This window comes from Melanerpes formicivorus, unplaced genomic scaffold (assembly GCF_026170545.1).
Source record: "Melanerpes formicivorus ecotype bairdi unplaced genomic scaffold, bMelFor1.0.p_v2 SCAF_115, whole genome shotgun sequence".
Lineage (NCBI taxonomy): Eukaryota > Metazoa > Chordata > Aves > Piciformes > Picidae > Melanerpes > Melanerpes formicivorus.
Genome location: NW_027142467.1, coordinates 406,690 through 420,595, shown reverse-complemented (window position 1 = coordinate 420,595; position 13,906 = coordinate 406,690). Strand labels below are relative to the sequence as shown.

Below are 13,906 nucleotides of genomic sequence, written 5' to 3'. Positions count from 1 at the left end.
TTGGCTGCTTCCCTCAGAACTGGACTCTGACACTGGGACATTCCTGGGTTAGCATTTGCTAAACTGGAACTCTACATTTATTGATAGGTTTTCTAAAACAAGCTGGAAGCAATGCTCAGGAGGTTCATCAGGTGGCCTCCTGTCTCTCCTAGGCCAGGAAGAGCAGCACTGCTTGGGATTGCTATCCTCAGACCCAGAAAGCAAGAGATTGCTCCCTCTGAATCCTAGCTGCAGCTTCAGCTGAGAGCAGCCTGGCTCAGCTGCAGGCAGAACCCTGTCAGGATAGGAACTGCTCAGGAAACAACCACCCCAAAATCTCCACTGCACATCCTCTATGGAGGCTTCTTCTCAAGGTACTTCCCCACCCTTTGGTGGTGGCTGTCAGGCTGCTCAGAGCAAGGCAGCCTGGGGCACCTCCTGCCACTCTCCTTTGCCCAGTACAGGCCAGGAAGTGGGTTTCCTGCTGAGCTGGGCTGGGGGCACAGCTTTCTTTTCATCTTGAACAACCTTGCCAGGGGCAAAGCTGCCAGCTAGTATTTAACTCTGGAGGGCAAGTGCCAGGATAAAGCAAAGCAGGTCCTTTGCACTTTGCTGGCACGAGCACGGCCAAGGTGCCCCTCAGCAACCCCAGGGAGCGGCAGACCTACGTTGTTTGCTCTAACTGTTGGTTAGTTTTCTTCTTCCTGGGAGGCTTCTTCTTCTTGGGCTTGTTGTTGTTCTGGCTGTTGGGTTTGTTGTTGACCCCAAAGTGCCCTGCTGAGATGTCACTCTGCAGCAGGTTGACCAGGAGCGGGCTGGTGAGGGTGACGTCCTTATTGACCGGGAAGACAGGGTTCTGCCCGCAGGAGAGCTGGCTCCCGTTAGCTGTGCTGCTGAAGCCTGCATTGAAAGGCAGCCCATGGCCAGAGAAGTGACTCCCTGAAGCGTTGCTGTTGCCTTGCATGGCTTGCATGTGAGCAGGCACCATGCTGGGCTGCTGCACAGGCACCTCAGGCAGCATCTGCGGCAGGCTGACCTCGCTGCTGCTGGCGGCGGCTGTGTCCCCGAGCTGCTGAGGCATGTGAGGGCTGGGTCCAGTGGGTCTTAAAACTTGCCCTTGAATCCCCATAACCTGAGAAGGATTCCCATTGACAGGGCCTTGCTGTGCCATCATCTGCCCAGCAAACTGCACCATGTTCCCTTGCATGCTCGGGGTTGGTCCTCTCATCAGCTGCGCCGGCCCTGGCATGACGCTGCCCTGGCTGGGGGTGCTGAAAGGCTGCTTGCTGCCCTGCAGCTGAGTGCTCATCATCTGCTCCATCATGGAGTTCTGCTGCAGCAGCACCTGGCCCTGAGGTCCCATCATCTGATTGTGGGTGGACATCATCTGCTGTCCCTGCTGGGGCATCATCTGCTTGGGGGGGGTCATCCTCTGGGGAGAAGGGCCAAGGTTTTGGTTCTGGGGGGTCACCATCATCTGGCCCTGCGGCATCAGCTGGGATCGGGAGAGGATCATCTGGTTCTGGGGGTTCAGGGATCCCTGAGCCTGGATGTTCACCATCTGTCCTTGAGAGGATACAATCTGCTGGTGCATTCCCATCAGCTGAGAGGGTGGTCCTTGCTGAGGCTGTCCTTGGATGCTGCCCATGTTGACCTGTGGCACCCCACTGGCAGCAGCCTGCTGGCTGTTCATGTTGCCGTGAAGCCCCATGAGATTGGTCTGCATCATATTTGGTTGCCCATGTGGTGCTTGCATCTGATTTTGAGGAGGTCCAGATCCTTGGCCACCTTAGGGAAAAAACAAAGCACATGGCCAGTCAGGTGCAGCTTGGAGTGGTCCAAGACCTTTCACAGCTCTGGGCACGGAGCAAGTGCCCTGAGATGGTTTCCCTCCCTCTCCCAAGGAGCAGCAGGGTCTGCTGGATTTGTAGGCCCCTGGTGCAATGCCACAGACACAGCCTGCTCCTCACAGAGCTCAAAAGAAAGCCCTGACTGGTACTGCCCACAGCCTCACTGCAGGGGGCAAAACCCACTGCAGTTCAGCTGCTGGCTGAACCTCAGCTGGAAAATCTCCCAAGCTCACAGAGCCATGGAATGGCTCAGGCCAGAAGAGACCTGACAGCATCTACTGCTACCCCCAGCCACGGGCAGGGACACCTCTCCACTTGACTTGGCTGCTCAAGGCCTCATCCAGCCTGGCCCTGAGCACCCCCAGGGAGGAGGCAGCCACAGCCTCCGGGGGCAGCCAGCTCCAGAGTCTCACCACCCCTGTACTGAAGAGCTTCCTCCTCAGTTCCAGTCTAACCCTGCTCTGCCTCAGCTTCAAACCATTCCCTCTGCAGCCCTCCTGCAGGATCCCTTCAGCTATTGGAAGGCAGCTCTGAGGTCCCCCTGAAGTCTTCTCTTCTGCAGGTTGAACACCCCTAGCTTCCTCTGCAGAGGTTCTCCAGCCCTTGGATCATCCCCATGGGCCTCCCCTGGATCACTCCAGCAGTCCCATGTCCTTCTATCACCCAACTTGGAGCAACTCCTAACCAAAATGAGCTTCAGACCTTCAGATTTCCTACTGGGCTCCAACACCAAGACTGCTGGAGTGCTGCTGAGGTGACATCAGCAGAGCACCCAGACTGCAGAGGGAAGACTAAGAACTGACTCAGGTGGAGATGGCTGGGAACTAAAGACTGCATTTGGAGAGGCCTGGCTGTGGCCAGGCTTCCAGGGGGAGCTAACAACCAACAGCATGCAACTGGTGGGTGTAGGATAGAATAGAACAAACCAGGTTGGAAGAGACCTTCAAGATCATCGTGTCCAACCCATCAACCAATCCAACACCACCTAAACAACTAACCCATGGCACCAAGCACCCCATCAAGTCTCCTCCTGAACACCTCCAGTGATGGTGACTCCACCACCTCCCTGGGCAGCACATCCCAATGGGCAATCACTCTCTCTGTGGAGTACTTCCTCCTAACCTCCAGCCCAAACCTCCCCTGGCACAGCCTGAGGCTGTGTCCTCTTGTTCTGGTGCTGGCCATAGCAAAGGAGACCAGCACTCTCCTTTGCTATTTTTCCTTCTGTGTTTTATTATCCTTAGCCTCCAGCTCCCAGTGCCACTCCCACTCCCTCCTCACCAGATGCTACTGCCCCCTGCTCCCAGAGCCCTGAGCAGTAACAGCTGGGGGCTGTCAGAGCTCCTTCCTTGCCATCACTTGGCAACCCCCTGCGGCCCCAGCTGCCAGCTGCCTGCCGGGGGCAGCACTGCAGGGCCTTGGTGCCTGTGCCACAAGCCAAGGCCGAGCTCTCCAGGGCAGGCTGACCTGTGTGCTGCACGTTCTGGCTGCCCTGCAGCTGCTGGGCTCCGCCGCTGACCGCTGCTCCGGGCGCCGCCGAGGGGCCCTGCCCCTGCAGGAAGCTCTGGGCGGCCTGGCCCGCAGGGAACGCCGGCGGCAGCCGCTTGGGCAGTCCTGCACACAAGAGTTGGCTTGTTAGGGACTGCAGACAACAGCAAGGGCACAAAGAACAGCTCTGCCTGCAGCACGACGGGAGGAGAGCCTTTGGGGCTGGACTGCCACCTCGCAGGGTTAGGCAGAAAGAGCTCTGGCAGCGCACAAACCCCTCCAGAGGCGCTGCCAGCTCTTACCTGGGCAGGGACTCTGCCCCACCAGCTCCTGTGGCTGCCTCCAAGCCATCAGGTAAGAACAAAACTTACCCCACAGGCACAAGGCAAGTCTGTGCTTGGCTTTGGACAAGCAAGAAATCCAAGCAATGAAGTTTGCTGCTTTCTTCCCTACTGCAGCTCCACTCTGCCCAGGCCCTTAACTCCCCCCACGGATGCAGACACCACAGCTTGGGTTCCACCCTGCTGGAGCGCTCCTGGCCACGACAGTTCTCACCACAACACACCAGGCACATTCTCCTCTGCACACACTGAAGAACTTCCCAGCCCAGAGTGGGCTGAGGGACCTCTGGAGACAGCACACCCAGTGGCCAGGCTGCTCCTTCAGGGAGCTCTGCTGCTCAAGCAAGGAACTCCCTCAGGTCCCACAGTGACAGAGCAGAGCATCACCACTGCCTGGGCACAGAGCAAACCCTTCCCCCTGCCTCCCAGCATGGAGAGCAGAAAGGGATTTAACTGAACCTTCCTCTTTTAAATCCACTGCCAAGCAGGCAGTGCCACAGACCTAGAAGCCTGGCACAGCTTCACAGACTGCATTGGGTTGGAAGGGAGCCTCCAAGGGCATCTTCTCCAACCCCCTGCAGGCAGCAGGGACAGCTCCAGCCAGAGCAGGCTGCAGAGGGGCACAGCCAGGCTGAGCTTGGATGGAGCCTGCACCACCTCCCTGGGCAGCCTGTGCCAGTCTCTCCCCAGCCTCTCTGTGCAGAACTTCCTCCTGAGCTCCAACCTAACTCTGTCCTGCTCCAGTTCCAAACCACAGTTCCTATCCCCACAGCCCCTCCTGAACAGTCCCTCCCCAGCTCCCCTGCAGCTGCCCTGCAGGTATTGAGCTGCAGCTCTGAGGTCTCCCTGCAGCCTTCTCTTCTCCAGGCTCAACAGCCCCAACTCCCTCAGTCTATCTCCAATGCAGAGGTTCTGCAGCCCTCTGAGCATCTTTGTGGCCTCTTCTAGACCCTCTCCATCAGCTCCAGGTCTCTCTTGTGCTGGGGCTCTATATCTGGCCTCAGGCCTGCAGGTGAGGTCTCCCCAGAGCAGAGCAGAGGGGCAGGATCCTCTCTCCCCAGCTCTGGCCACACTGCTCTGGCTGCAGCCCAGGCTGCCCTTGGCCTCCTGTGCTGCCAGTGCCCATTGCTGGCTCCTGCCCAGCTTCTCCCCCACCAGCACCCCCAAGGCGTTCTCTGCAGGGCTGCTCTGGCTCTCCTCAGCCCCCAGCCTGGATTGGGATTGAGGGTGGCCCTGACCCAGGGGCAGGACCTTGCACTTTGCCTTACTGACCCCCCTGAGGCTCTCCTCAGCCTCCCCTGAAGCCTGTCCAGGTCCCTCTGGTGGCTCCCATCCTGTCCTTCAGTCTTACCAGCCTCATCCCTCAGCTTGGTGTCACCTGCAGACTTGCTGAGGGTGCCTCAGTCTGCCCATGGCATTGCTTAGGCTGCTGCTCAGCACTGCCCTGATCCAGAGCCCTGAGGGACAGCACTTGTCACTTGTCTGCACCTGGAGCTGCTGACTACTGCCCTTTGGATGCCACCATTCAACCCATTCTTTAGCCACTGTCCTCCCTGACTTTGCTGCCCCACACCATGCAGCCAGAGTTTCACTTTGGCTCCCTCTCCCACTGCAGCTTCCTTGCAGGGCTCATCAGCTGCACTGCTTGTGTTAGTTAATCTGCTCTGAGGCTGGCAAGAGGTATGGCATGGCAGGCAAGTGCAGAGTCAAACAAGAGCCACCTGTGAGCATGGAGCAGGCACTTCTGCCAACAGCAGGGGACTCTGCTTTGACTTCTGCTAAACCTTCAGGGCAGTTTTGCCTGTAGGGATGCTTGAACAAGAGGTCTTCACCTGGCCTGCTCCAAAGCAGGGCCAGCCCTGATTTGTTAAAGTAACTCAGGGAAGTGAAGGCAGCTGAGTGCATTCCTCACATCCTGCAGCCAGAGCAGTGAGGGCAGGAGATGAGAGAGGGGATCCTGCCCCTCTGCTCTGCTCTGGGAGACCTCACCTGCAGGGCTGGGGCCAGCTGTGGAGCCCTCAACACAGGAAGGACCTGGACCTGATGGAGAGGGGCAGGGGAAGCCAGGAAGATGATCAGAGGGCTGGAGGAGCGATGTCACAAGGACAGGCTGAGGGAGAGCCGAGCAGGCAGGGCCCAGAGCCGAGCAGAGAGCCCAGAGCTGAGCTGGGGGGAGCCCAGAGCCTAGCAGAGAGCCCAGAGCCGAGCTGGGGGAAGCCCAGAGCCTAGCAGAGAGCCCAGAGCTGAGCTGGGGGGAGCCCAGAGCCTAGCAGAGAGCCCAGAGCCAAGCAGAGAGCCCAGAGCTGAGCAGGGGGGGAGCCCAGAGCTGAGCAGAGAGCCCAGAGCTGAGCAGAGAGCCCAGAGCTGAGTGGGGCAGGGGAAGCACAGAGCCGAGCAGGGCAGGGAGAGCCCAGAGCCGAGCTGGGCAGGGAGAGCCCAGGGCTCCTCTGCACTTGCTTAAAGGCAATGGAAGAGCTGTCAAGGGCCCGACTGGAAGCCAGGCTGAGCAGCTGCATACAGCACTCTGCAGTGGCAGGGCAGAGACAGGCAGCAGGCAGGAGGTGATGCCCCTGCTCCTTCCCCCATGCCCTGTTTGTGTCCAGCCTGTGCCTTCCTTCTGTCTTAAGGAGCTTCCCCAAGCCAGCACCAACTTTAGCTGTGCCCATTTCATCTCTCCTGGCTGGCCACAGTCAGAGCAAGCCTCAGCACTGCTTACCTCCCAGGCCAGGATGCAGCCCTTGTGGCGCTTGGTTTTGCTGCTGCATCACCATGAAGTTGGGGGGCACGCTCCCCTGCTGCACCATGGCACTGCGGCTGGGGGAGCTGACGGGCTGCTGGAATCCCTGGGGAAGGCTGCTGCCCTGGGGAGGCCTTGGTCCCATCTGCTGCTGAGGTTGGTTCACTGTGGGAGATGATGCAGGAGATCCCTGCTGGAAGGAGGAGGGAGAGGAAGCAGGAGACTTGTTGGTCAGGTGGGGCTGCTGCAGCGGCGTAGGAACCCGGGAGGGCCCTACCTGAAGGCTTTTCATCTGAGGAGCGGTAAACTGGCCAGGGTTGCTCATCTGGGGAAAGTTTGAGTGAGCCTGAGAGGCTTGCTGGCTTCCAAAGGGATATGGAGGAGGAGGATGAGGAGGAGTTTGTATGGTCGCTAGAGATGGTCTCGCTTGGAGCTGCTGCTGCATCTGGCCGGGCAGCGGAGCCTTCTTCCAGCCCTGGCTCACTGCCAGCGTGCCCAAGGCTCCCTGGCTTGGAGGAGGCTGAAGAGCTCCTGAGGAAAGCTGGTTCCAGCCAGGTGGGACTGGGACCTGTGCTGGTGAGGTGAAGGAAGGTCGAAGGCCCTGCTGGGGCTGCTGGTGCGGCTGGGGGGGCCGCGGCTGCAGCTGCGCCTGCTGCTGGAGCTGCGGGAAGCTGCCCGAGCTCAGCTGCCTGCTCACAGGCCCTGCCTGCAGCGAGTGCAGCTGGGGACCCAGGGAGCCAGCTGGGTGGGTCTGCTGCTGGAGGTTTAGCCCAGACAGGAGTGGGTCCATGGCATCTATCAAAACAGCAAAACAGAAGTCATTACCAAACGCCCCAAAGGAGACCGAGCCCCACCCTGAGCCCACAGAGGCCAAGCTGCTTCTTGCCTGTGCCTCCTCTGCAGGGAAGTTCACCTCCCAGGGCCCCAACTTCCCCATCAGACAGCACAGGCAGTGCTCCACAAGCATCTGGGAACCCCAGAAGCCAGCTCTCACCCAGGCATAACCTCTAGGGCAAGGCAAGAGTGCTCCAAGAGCTTTCTGCTACAGACCAGAGCAGGTCCTCTGCACACTGAGCCTGCCAGAGCCACACAGCATCTCCAGCTGGAAGGGACCCAAGGAGCCCAACTCCCTGCTCCCCAGGGGGCTCCCTGGAACCAAACCAGTCCTCCTGGAACTCTGACAGGCTTGGTGCCATCACCACTTCCCTGGGGAGCCTGTTCCCTGCTCCAGGGACCCACCAGCCTCTCACTGCAGAGCCTTCTCCTAGTGTCCAATCTGCCCTAACTCAGCTTGGGTCCATTTCCTGCATCCTGCTGCTGAGCACTGGAGAGAGGAGCTCAGCACCTCCCCCTCCACTGCCCCCCTTCAGGAAGCTGTAGCCTGCCAGGAGGTCCCCCTCAGCCTTCTCTTCTCCCAGCTGAAGAAGCCAAATGACCTCAGCTGCTCCTTGTAAGTCTTGTCCTGACCTCGGTCTCCCTCCTCTGGCCACTGACTGTCCTTGGTGTGTTGGTGCCCAAACCTGCACCCAGTGCTCATGGTGAGGCCACAGCAGTGCTGTGCAGTGAGGGACAATCACCCTCCTGGCCTGGCTCCCTGTGCTGTGCTGGATGCCCCCCAGGACAGGGCAGCCTGCTGACTGCTGCTCACCTTGCCAGCACCCCACAGCCTGCTCCCTGTGCTCTGCAGCCTCTCCTGCTTCAGTTTCTGTGCACAACCAAATCCTTCACAGATTCACAGACTGGTTTGGGGTGGAAGGGACCTTAAAGATCATCCAGCTCCAACCTCCCACCAGCACAGGCTGCTCAAGGCCTCATCCAGCCTGGTCCTGAACACTTCCAGGCAGGAGGCAGCCACAGCCTCCCTGGGCAGCCTGTGCCAGGCTCTCCCCAGCCTCACTGCCAACAATTTCTTCCTCCTCTCCACTCTCAGTATCTCCTCTCCCAGCTCAAAGCCATTGTTCCTCAGCCTGGCACTCCCAGCCCTTGGCCAGAGTCCCTCCCCAGCTCTCCTGGAGCCCTTCAGGTCCTGCAAGGCTGCTCTGAGGTCTCCCTGCAGCCTTCTCTTCTCCAGGCTGCACAGCCCCAGCTCTCCCAGCCTGGCCTCACTTGTTGGGGCTCTTATCCCTGCCAGTTACAAACCAGGCACAAGGAATCCAGGCTGTGTCACAAACAGATCTGCCCAGATCTCAAACATTTATGGCCAATGCTGTCTGGCAGAATGAACACTGCACAGCTCTGGAGGTCAGCAAGCACTGTCACCCTCCCATGGAACCACAGAACCACTCAGGAAAAGACCTCTGGGGTCACCAAGGCCAAGCACTGACCCTGCTCTGCCAGGCTCACCCCTAACCCACAGCCCCAAGCACCACATCCAAACCACCTTCAAACACCTCCAGGGGTGCCTCCACCACCCTGGGCAGCCAGGAGGCCTGCCCTGAGCCTCCTCCTCCTCCTCACACTAACCAGCCCCAGCTCCTTCAGTTGCTCTTCATAAGGTTTGCTCTGGAGAGACAAGTTACAGTCCCCTCCCTTTCTGCATTCTCCTGAAGTAAATGATTTGCAGTGGCAGCCCTGGAAAGAGCAGGCCCTAAACCCACACACATCCCTTAGACCCCCCAGCCTTACACCTCCAGCTGGCCAACCGCCCCTGAAAAGCTCTCATGCTGAGTCTGCTGCATTGGCTTCCCACTGGAGACATCTCCCCCCTTCAACCACCCCTGGCCTGGGTCAGGAGCAGGGTGGGCAGCAGGGCCAGGAGGTGACCATCCCCCTGTGCTCAGCACTGGGGAGGCCACAGCTCAGTGCTGTGCTCAGCTCTGGGCCCTCCCTGCAGGAAGGACACTGAGGGGCTGCAGCCTGTGCAGAGCAGGGCAGCCAGGCTGGAGAAGGGCCTGGAGCCCCTGGGCTAGAGGAGGGCTGAGGGAGCTGGGGGGGTTGAGGCTGGAGCAGAGGAGGCTGAGGGAGAGCTCCTTGCTCTCTGCAGCTCCCTGCAGGGAGGTTGGGGTGAGGAGGGGGCAGCCTCTGCTCCTTGGGGCCAAGAGACAGAGCAGAGGCAATGGTTGCAGGCTGCCCCAGGGCAGGCTCAGGCTGGAGCTCAGGAGATCTTTGTGCCCTGGAAGGGCTCTCAGAGGTTGGCAGAGGCTGCCCAGGGCAGTGCTGCAGTGCCCATCCCTGGGGGAGTTCCAGCAGCTGTGGCCCTGGGGCTGAGGGCCATGGTTTGGTGCTGAGCCTGCAGGGCTGGGCTGGGGGCCGGGCTGGGGGAGCTTGGGGAGCTCTGCAAACCAGATCCATTCTGTCATCCTCTGCACACAAAGACAAAGCTCAGCCACAGCAGCTCTGCTGCAAACCACCACTGCCCCAGCTCAGCACATCTGAACAGCCCCCAGCAAGCTGCTGCCTGCTGAGGCACCCAAGTGACTTGAGAAGCTTTAGCTGGAGAAGCCCCAGTGCAACCCTGCAGCACTGCTGTGAGCACAGCCCCAGGCCCAGCCCTGCAGCACTGCTGTGAGCACAGCCCCAGGCCCAGCCCTGCAGCACTGCTGTGAGCACAGCCCCAGGCCCAGCCCTGCAGCTCCCCTGTGAGCACAGCCCCAGGCCCAGCCCTGCAGCATTTCCATGGGAGTGTGTTGTAGCACCTGGCTGTGAGGAAGGCCGAGATGTCCTTGGCTGAAGCTCAGCAGCACCACCACTTGCCACCATAGAGGAGGGCACACTTCCACTCTGAGACATCATGACTGCTGCAGCATTGCCCATTCTTATCAAGCCTGGAAACACAAAGCAAAATCACCAACTGTTGCAGCCTGCAGAGGGGGAGCAAGCAGAGACTCTCTGTGCCAACTGCTTTAGCCTTGGAGGGCTGCTGGGGAGGAGCTGAGGATGCAGAGCTCTGCCTGACAGCTCACATTTCCTGGGGTATAAGAACATTTTAGGGCATGCTGAAGCTTTCCCTTCAGCACCAAACCATTACAAAGGCAACACCACCACCTCATGACTGACTGGAGCCTGGCTTGCCACTGGAGTGAGCAGGTGAGAAGGCTCTGTCAGAGCTGGACATGCACAAAGGGTCCTGCAAAACCTGACACTAGCAAACAGCTGAAGCGTTGTAAGGGAGGAAAAAACATCCAGGGCTTCCCTCCCCCAGGCTGCTGAGCAGAAGCCTTCTGCACTGCTGGGGAGGCTGCTGCCTGCTTGCACTGTTGCACTCCTACTGCTGCCCTGCAGGCACCAAATGGAGCTCCTCATTGTCCCAGTGGAGAGCAGAGAGCCACTTGCAAAGCAAACCTTGCTTCAACATTCCCTTGCCTTGCTGAGCACAATTCCTTACCTGCTGTCTGAGCAGGTGTCTGCACAACCACAGAATGGGTTGGGTTGGAAGGGACCTTAAAGCTCAGCCAGTCCTAGCCCCCTGCCATGGGCAGGGACCCCTCCCACCAGCACAGGCTGCTCAAGCACAAGAAGTTGGAGTTGCTGGAGAGGCTCCAGAGGAGGCCACAGAGATGCTCAGAGGCTGCAGAACCTCCCCTGTGGGGCCAGGCTGGGAGAGTTGGGGCTGTGCAGCCTGGAGAAGAGAAGGCTCCAGGGAGACCTCAGAGCAGCCTTGCAGGAGCTGAAGGGCTCCAGGAGAGCTGGGGAGGGACTCTGGCCAAGGGCTGGGAGTGCCAGGCTGAGGAACAATGGCTTTGAGCTGGGAGAGGAGATACTGAGAGTGGAGAGGAGGAAGAAATTGTTGAGAGTGAGGCTGGGGAGAGCCTGGCACAGGCTGCCCAGGGAGGCTGTGGCTGCCTCCTGCCTGGAGGTGTTCAGGACCAGGCTGGATGAGGCCTTGAGCAGCCTGTGCTGGTGGGAGGGGTCCCTGCCCAGGGCAGGGGGCTGGAGCTGGCTGAGCTCTGAGCTCCCTTCCAGCCCAACCCATTCTGGGAATTCAGTTCCCACCCCCTGGGGTTTGCCAGCAGAGAGCCAAGAACAGCCCAGCTCAAATGGCAGCTCTGCAAACCACAGCTCCTAGCCCAAGTGACCCAAGTTTCCCAGTGTACAGAGCTGAAGAGATGAGGAGCAAAGAGCCCAGAGGCTGTACCTTGAGCCCCCTGGACGGGGAAGGCTGCCTCCATCCGCACGGCGCTGCCGGCTGCCAGCGGGCCGTTGATCCGCACGTCCTGGCTCCGGCCCTGAGCCACAGCCAGGTTGATAGCACCTTCCCCTAGAAGGAACAGAGGCTGGTCAGCTGCATGGGAAGGTGGCACAGGGTGACATGGGTGCTCTGAACACTAGCACAGAGTTGAGGCCTCCAGGGGGTGGGCACAGGCCATCGCTCTTTCGTTCCCCGAACGCCCACAGCTGACCTCCGGAAGGGGACAGCAGAGGCTGCCCCTGCCCCTGCCCCTCCTCCCCTCCCTCTCTCCTTCCTCATCTTTGTGGCTGTAGGGGAGTGAGGCCTTGAGTGGCCTTGGCAGAGGCCTGGAGCTGGAGAGCTGAATTTCACCTGTGTCACACAGGGTATCACAGTAGCACCAAGGTTGGAAGAGACCTTAAAGGTCATCAAGTCCAAGCTGGCACCACAGACCTCCTGACTACACCATGGCACCAAGTGCCACATCCAATCCCCTCTGGAACACCTCCAGAGCTGGGGACTCTACCACCTCCCTGGGCAGCACATCCCCAGGGCCAATCTCTCTCTCTGTCTAGAACTTCCTCCTCACCTCAGCCTGAACCTCCCCGGCACAGCTTGAGACTGTGTCCTCTTGTTCTGATGCTGGCTGCCTGGGAGAAGAGCCCAACCCCCACCTGGCTCCAACCTCCCTGCAGGGAGTTGCAGAGAGCAAGAAGGTCTCCCCTGAGCCTCCTCTTCTCCAGGCTAAGCAACCCCAGCTCCCTCAGCCTCTCCTCACAGGGCTGTGCCCCAGACCCCTCCCCAGCTTTGTTGCCCTTCTCTGGACACCTTCAAGTCTCTCAATGTCCTTCTGAAACTGAGGAGCCCAGAGCTGGACACAGGACTGCAGGTGTGGCCTGAGCAGTGCTGAGCACAGGGCAGGATGAGCTCCCTGCTCCTGCTGGCCACACTCTTCCTGCTGCAGGCCAGGATGCCCTTGGCTCTCTTGGCTGCCTGGGCACACTGCTGGCTCATGTTCAGCCTACCATCAACCAGCACCCCCAGGTCCCTCTCTGTCAGGAATGGGGGTGCAGGGAGGAATACTATGGGGGGCTGCATTGGGGCCTGGAATTTTGGCCTGGTTGGTGGAGGTTGGGGAACGTTTTGGCTTCTGAAGGACACCCAGACCATGGCTTTGCACTGGGGCACTGCAGTTTATGACTTCCCTTTAGACTTCCAACAACACTCTGTGTTTCTGTCCAGCCCTCTGTGTGGAGTTTGCTTTAACTCCTTTCAGAATTAAAGAGGCTGCTTTGCCCCTTAACCAGACAACCAACCCTGCCCCTTAACCAGACAACCAACCCTGCCCCCTTGACCAAGGCAAAAGCAGAACACAGACACTTTGAAAAGGACATCAAGAAGGTGCCAGGAATGAAGAAGGAGCTTCAGCTGTGCTGTGCTGTGCTGCCATGCAGCCAGACCTGGCCAGACTGGAGAGCTGGACACACATGAACCTCATGAAGGTCAGCAAGGGTAAGGGTAGAGCCCTGCCCCTGGGGAGGAACACCACCAGGCACAGGCCAGGCTGGAGGTGACCTGTTGGAGAGTAGCCCCAAGGAGAATGACCTTGGGAGTCCTGCTGGACAGGAAGTTCCCCACAGGACAGCAATGTGCCCTGGGGGCCTCCCAATGGGGTGCTGGGGTGCAGTGTGGCCAGCAGGTCAAGGGAGGGACTCCTGCCCCTCTACTCAGCCCCAGTTAGACCACAGCTGGAATACTGAGTCCAGTTCTGGGCTCCCCACTTCAAGAGAGACAGGGAAGTGCTGGAGAGAGTTCAGCAGAGAGCTCTGAGGATGCTGGAGGGACTGGAACATGTCTGGTGAGGAAGGGCTGAGAGCCCTGGGGCTGTTCAGTCTGGAGAAGAGAAGGCTGAGAGGGATCTGATCACTGCCTGCAAGCACCTGAAGGGAGCTGTCAGGAGGAGGGGGCCAGGCTCTGCAGTGGGGGTAGAGGGGCAGTGGCTGTAGGCTCAGTCCTAGGAGGCTCCACCTCAACACAATGAAAAACCTTATCACTGTGAGGCTGCTGGAGGCCTGGAGCAGGCTGCCCACAGAGGCTGTGGGGTCTCCTGCTCTGCAGACCTTCAGACCCCACCTGGCTGTGTTCCTGTGTGACCTGCCCTAAGTGCTTCTGCTTTGCAGGGGGCCTGGACTCACTCTCTGGAGATCCCTTCCAGCCCCTAGCACTCCATGGCTCTCTGATTCAGCAGTGCAGCTCTGCATCAGCCTATCCCCATCTGGGTGTCAAAGAACAAACACCACACCAGGGCCTTGCATGGACCCCAGCTGTGCTCCTGGATCCCAGCTGTGCAGAACTGAGCTGTCACTGTGAGACCCACTGAAAGCTTGGCCTTAGGGAAGCCTCA

At 59.5% G+C, this 13,906-nt stretch overlaps 1 protein-coding gene across 9 annotated transcripts in view; it reads right to left on the bottom strand.

Moving 5' to 3' along the window:
- The window catches only part of NCOA6 (nuclear receptor coactivator 6), a 61,004-nt gene that overhangs the window by 24,082 nt on the left and 23,016 nt on the right, over positions 1-13,906 (bottom strand). For 7 of the 9 annotated variants that reach the window (XM_068167331.1, XM_068167329.1, XM_068167335.1 and 4 more), the window contains exons 5-9: positions 11,470-11,592; positions 10,031-10,159; positions 6,375-7,190; positions 3,297-3,443; positions 648-1,767 (exon numbers count right to left, since the gene is read on the bottom strand). In XM_068167331.1, coding sequence (XP_068023432.1) covers positions 648-1,767; positions 3,297-3,443; positions 6,375-7,190; positions 10,031-10,159; positions 11,470-11,592 — 2,335 coding nt within the window. The remainder of the gene's footprint in view (positions 1-647; positions 1,768-3,296; positions 3,444-6,374; positions 7,191-10,030; positions 10,160-11,469; positions 11,593-13,906) is intronic. The other 2 variants (XM_068167330.1, XM_068167333.1) reach the window with 2 other exon arrangements.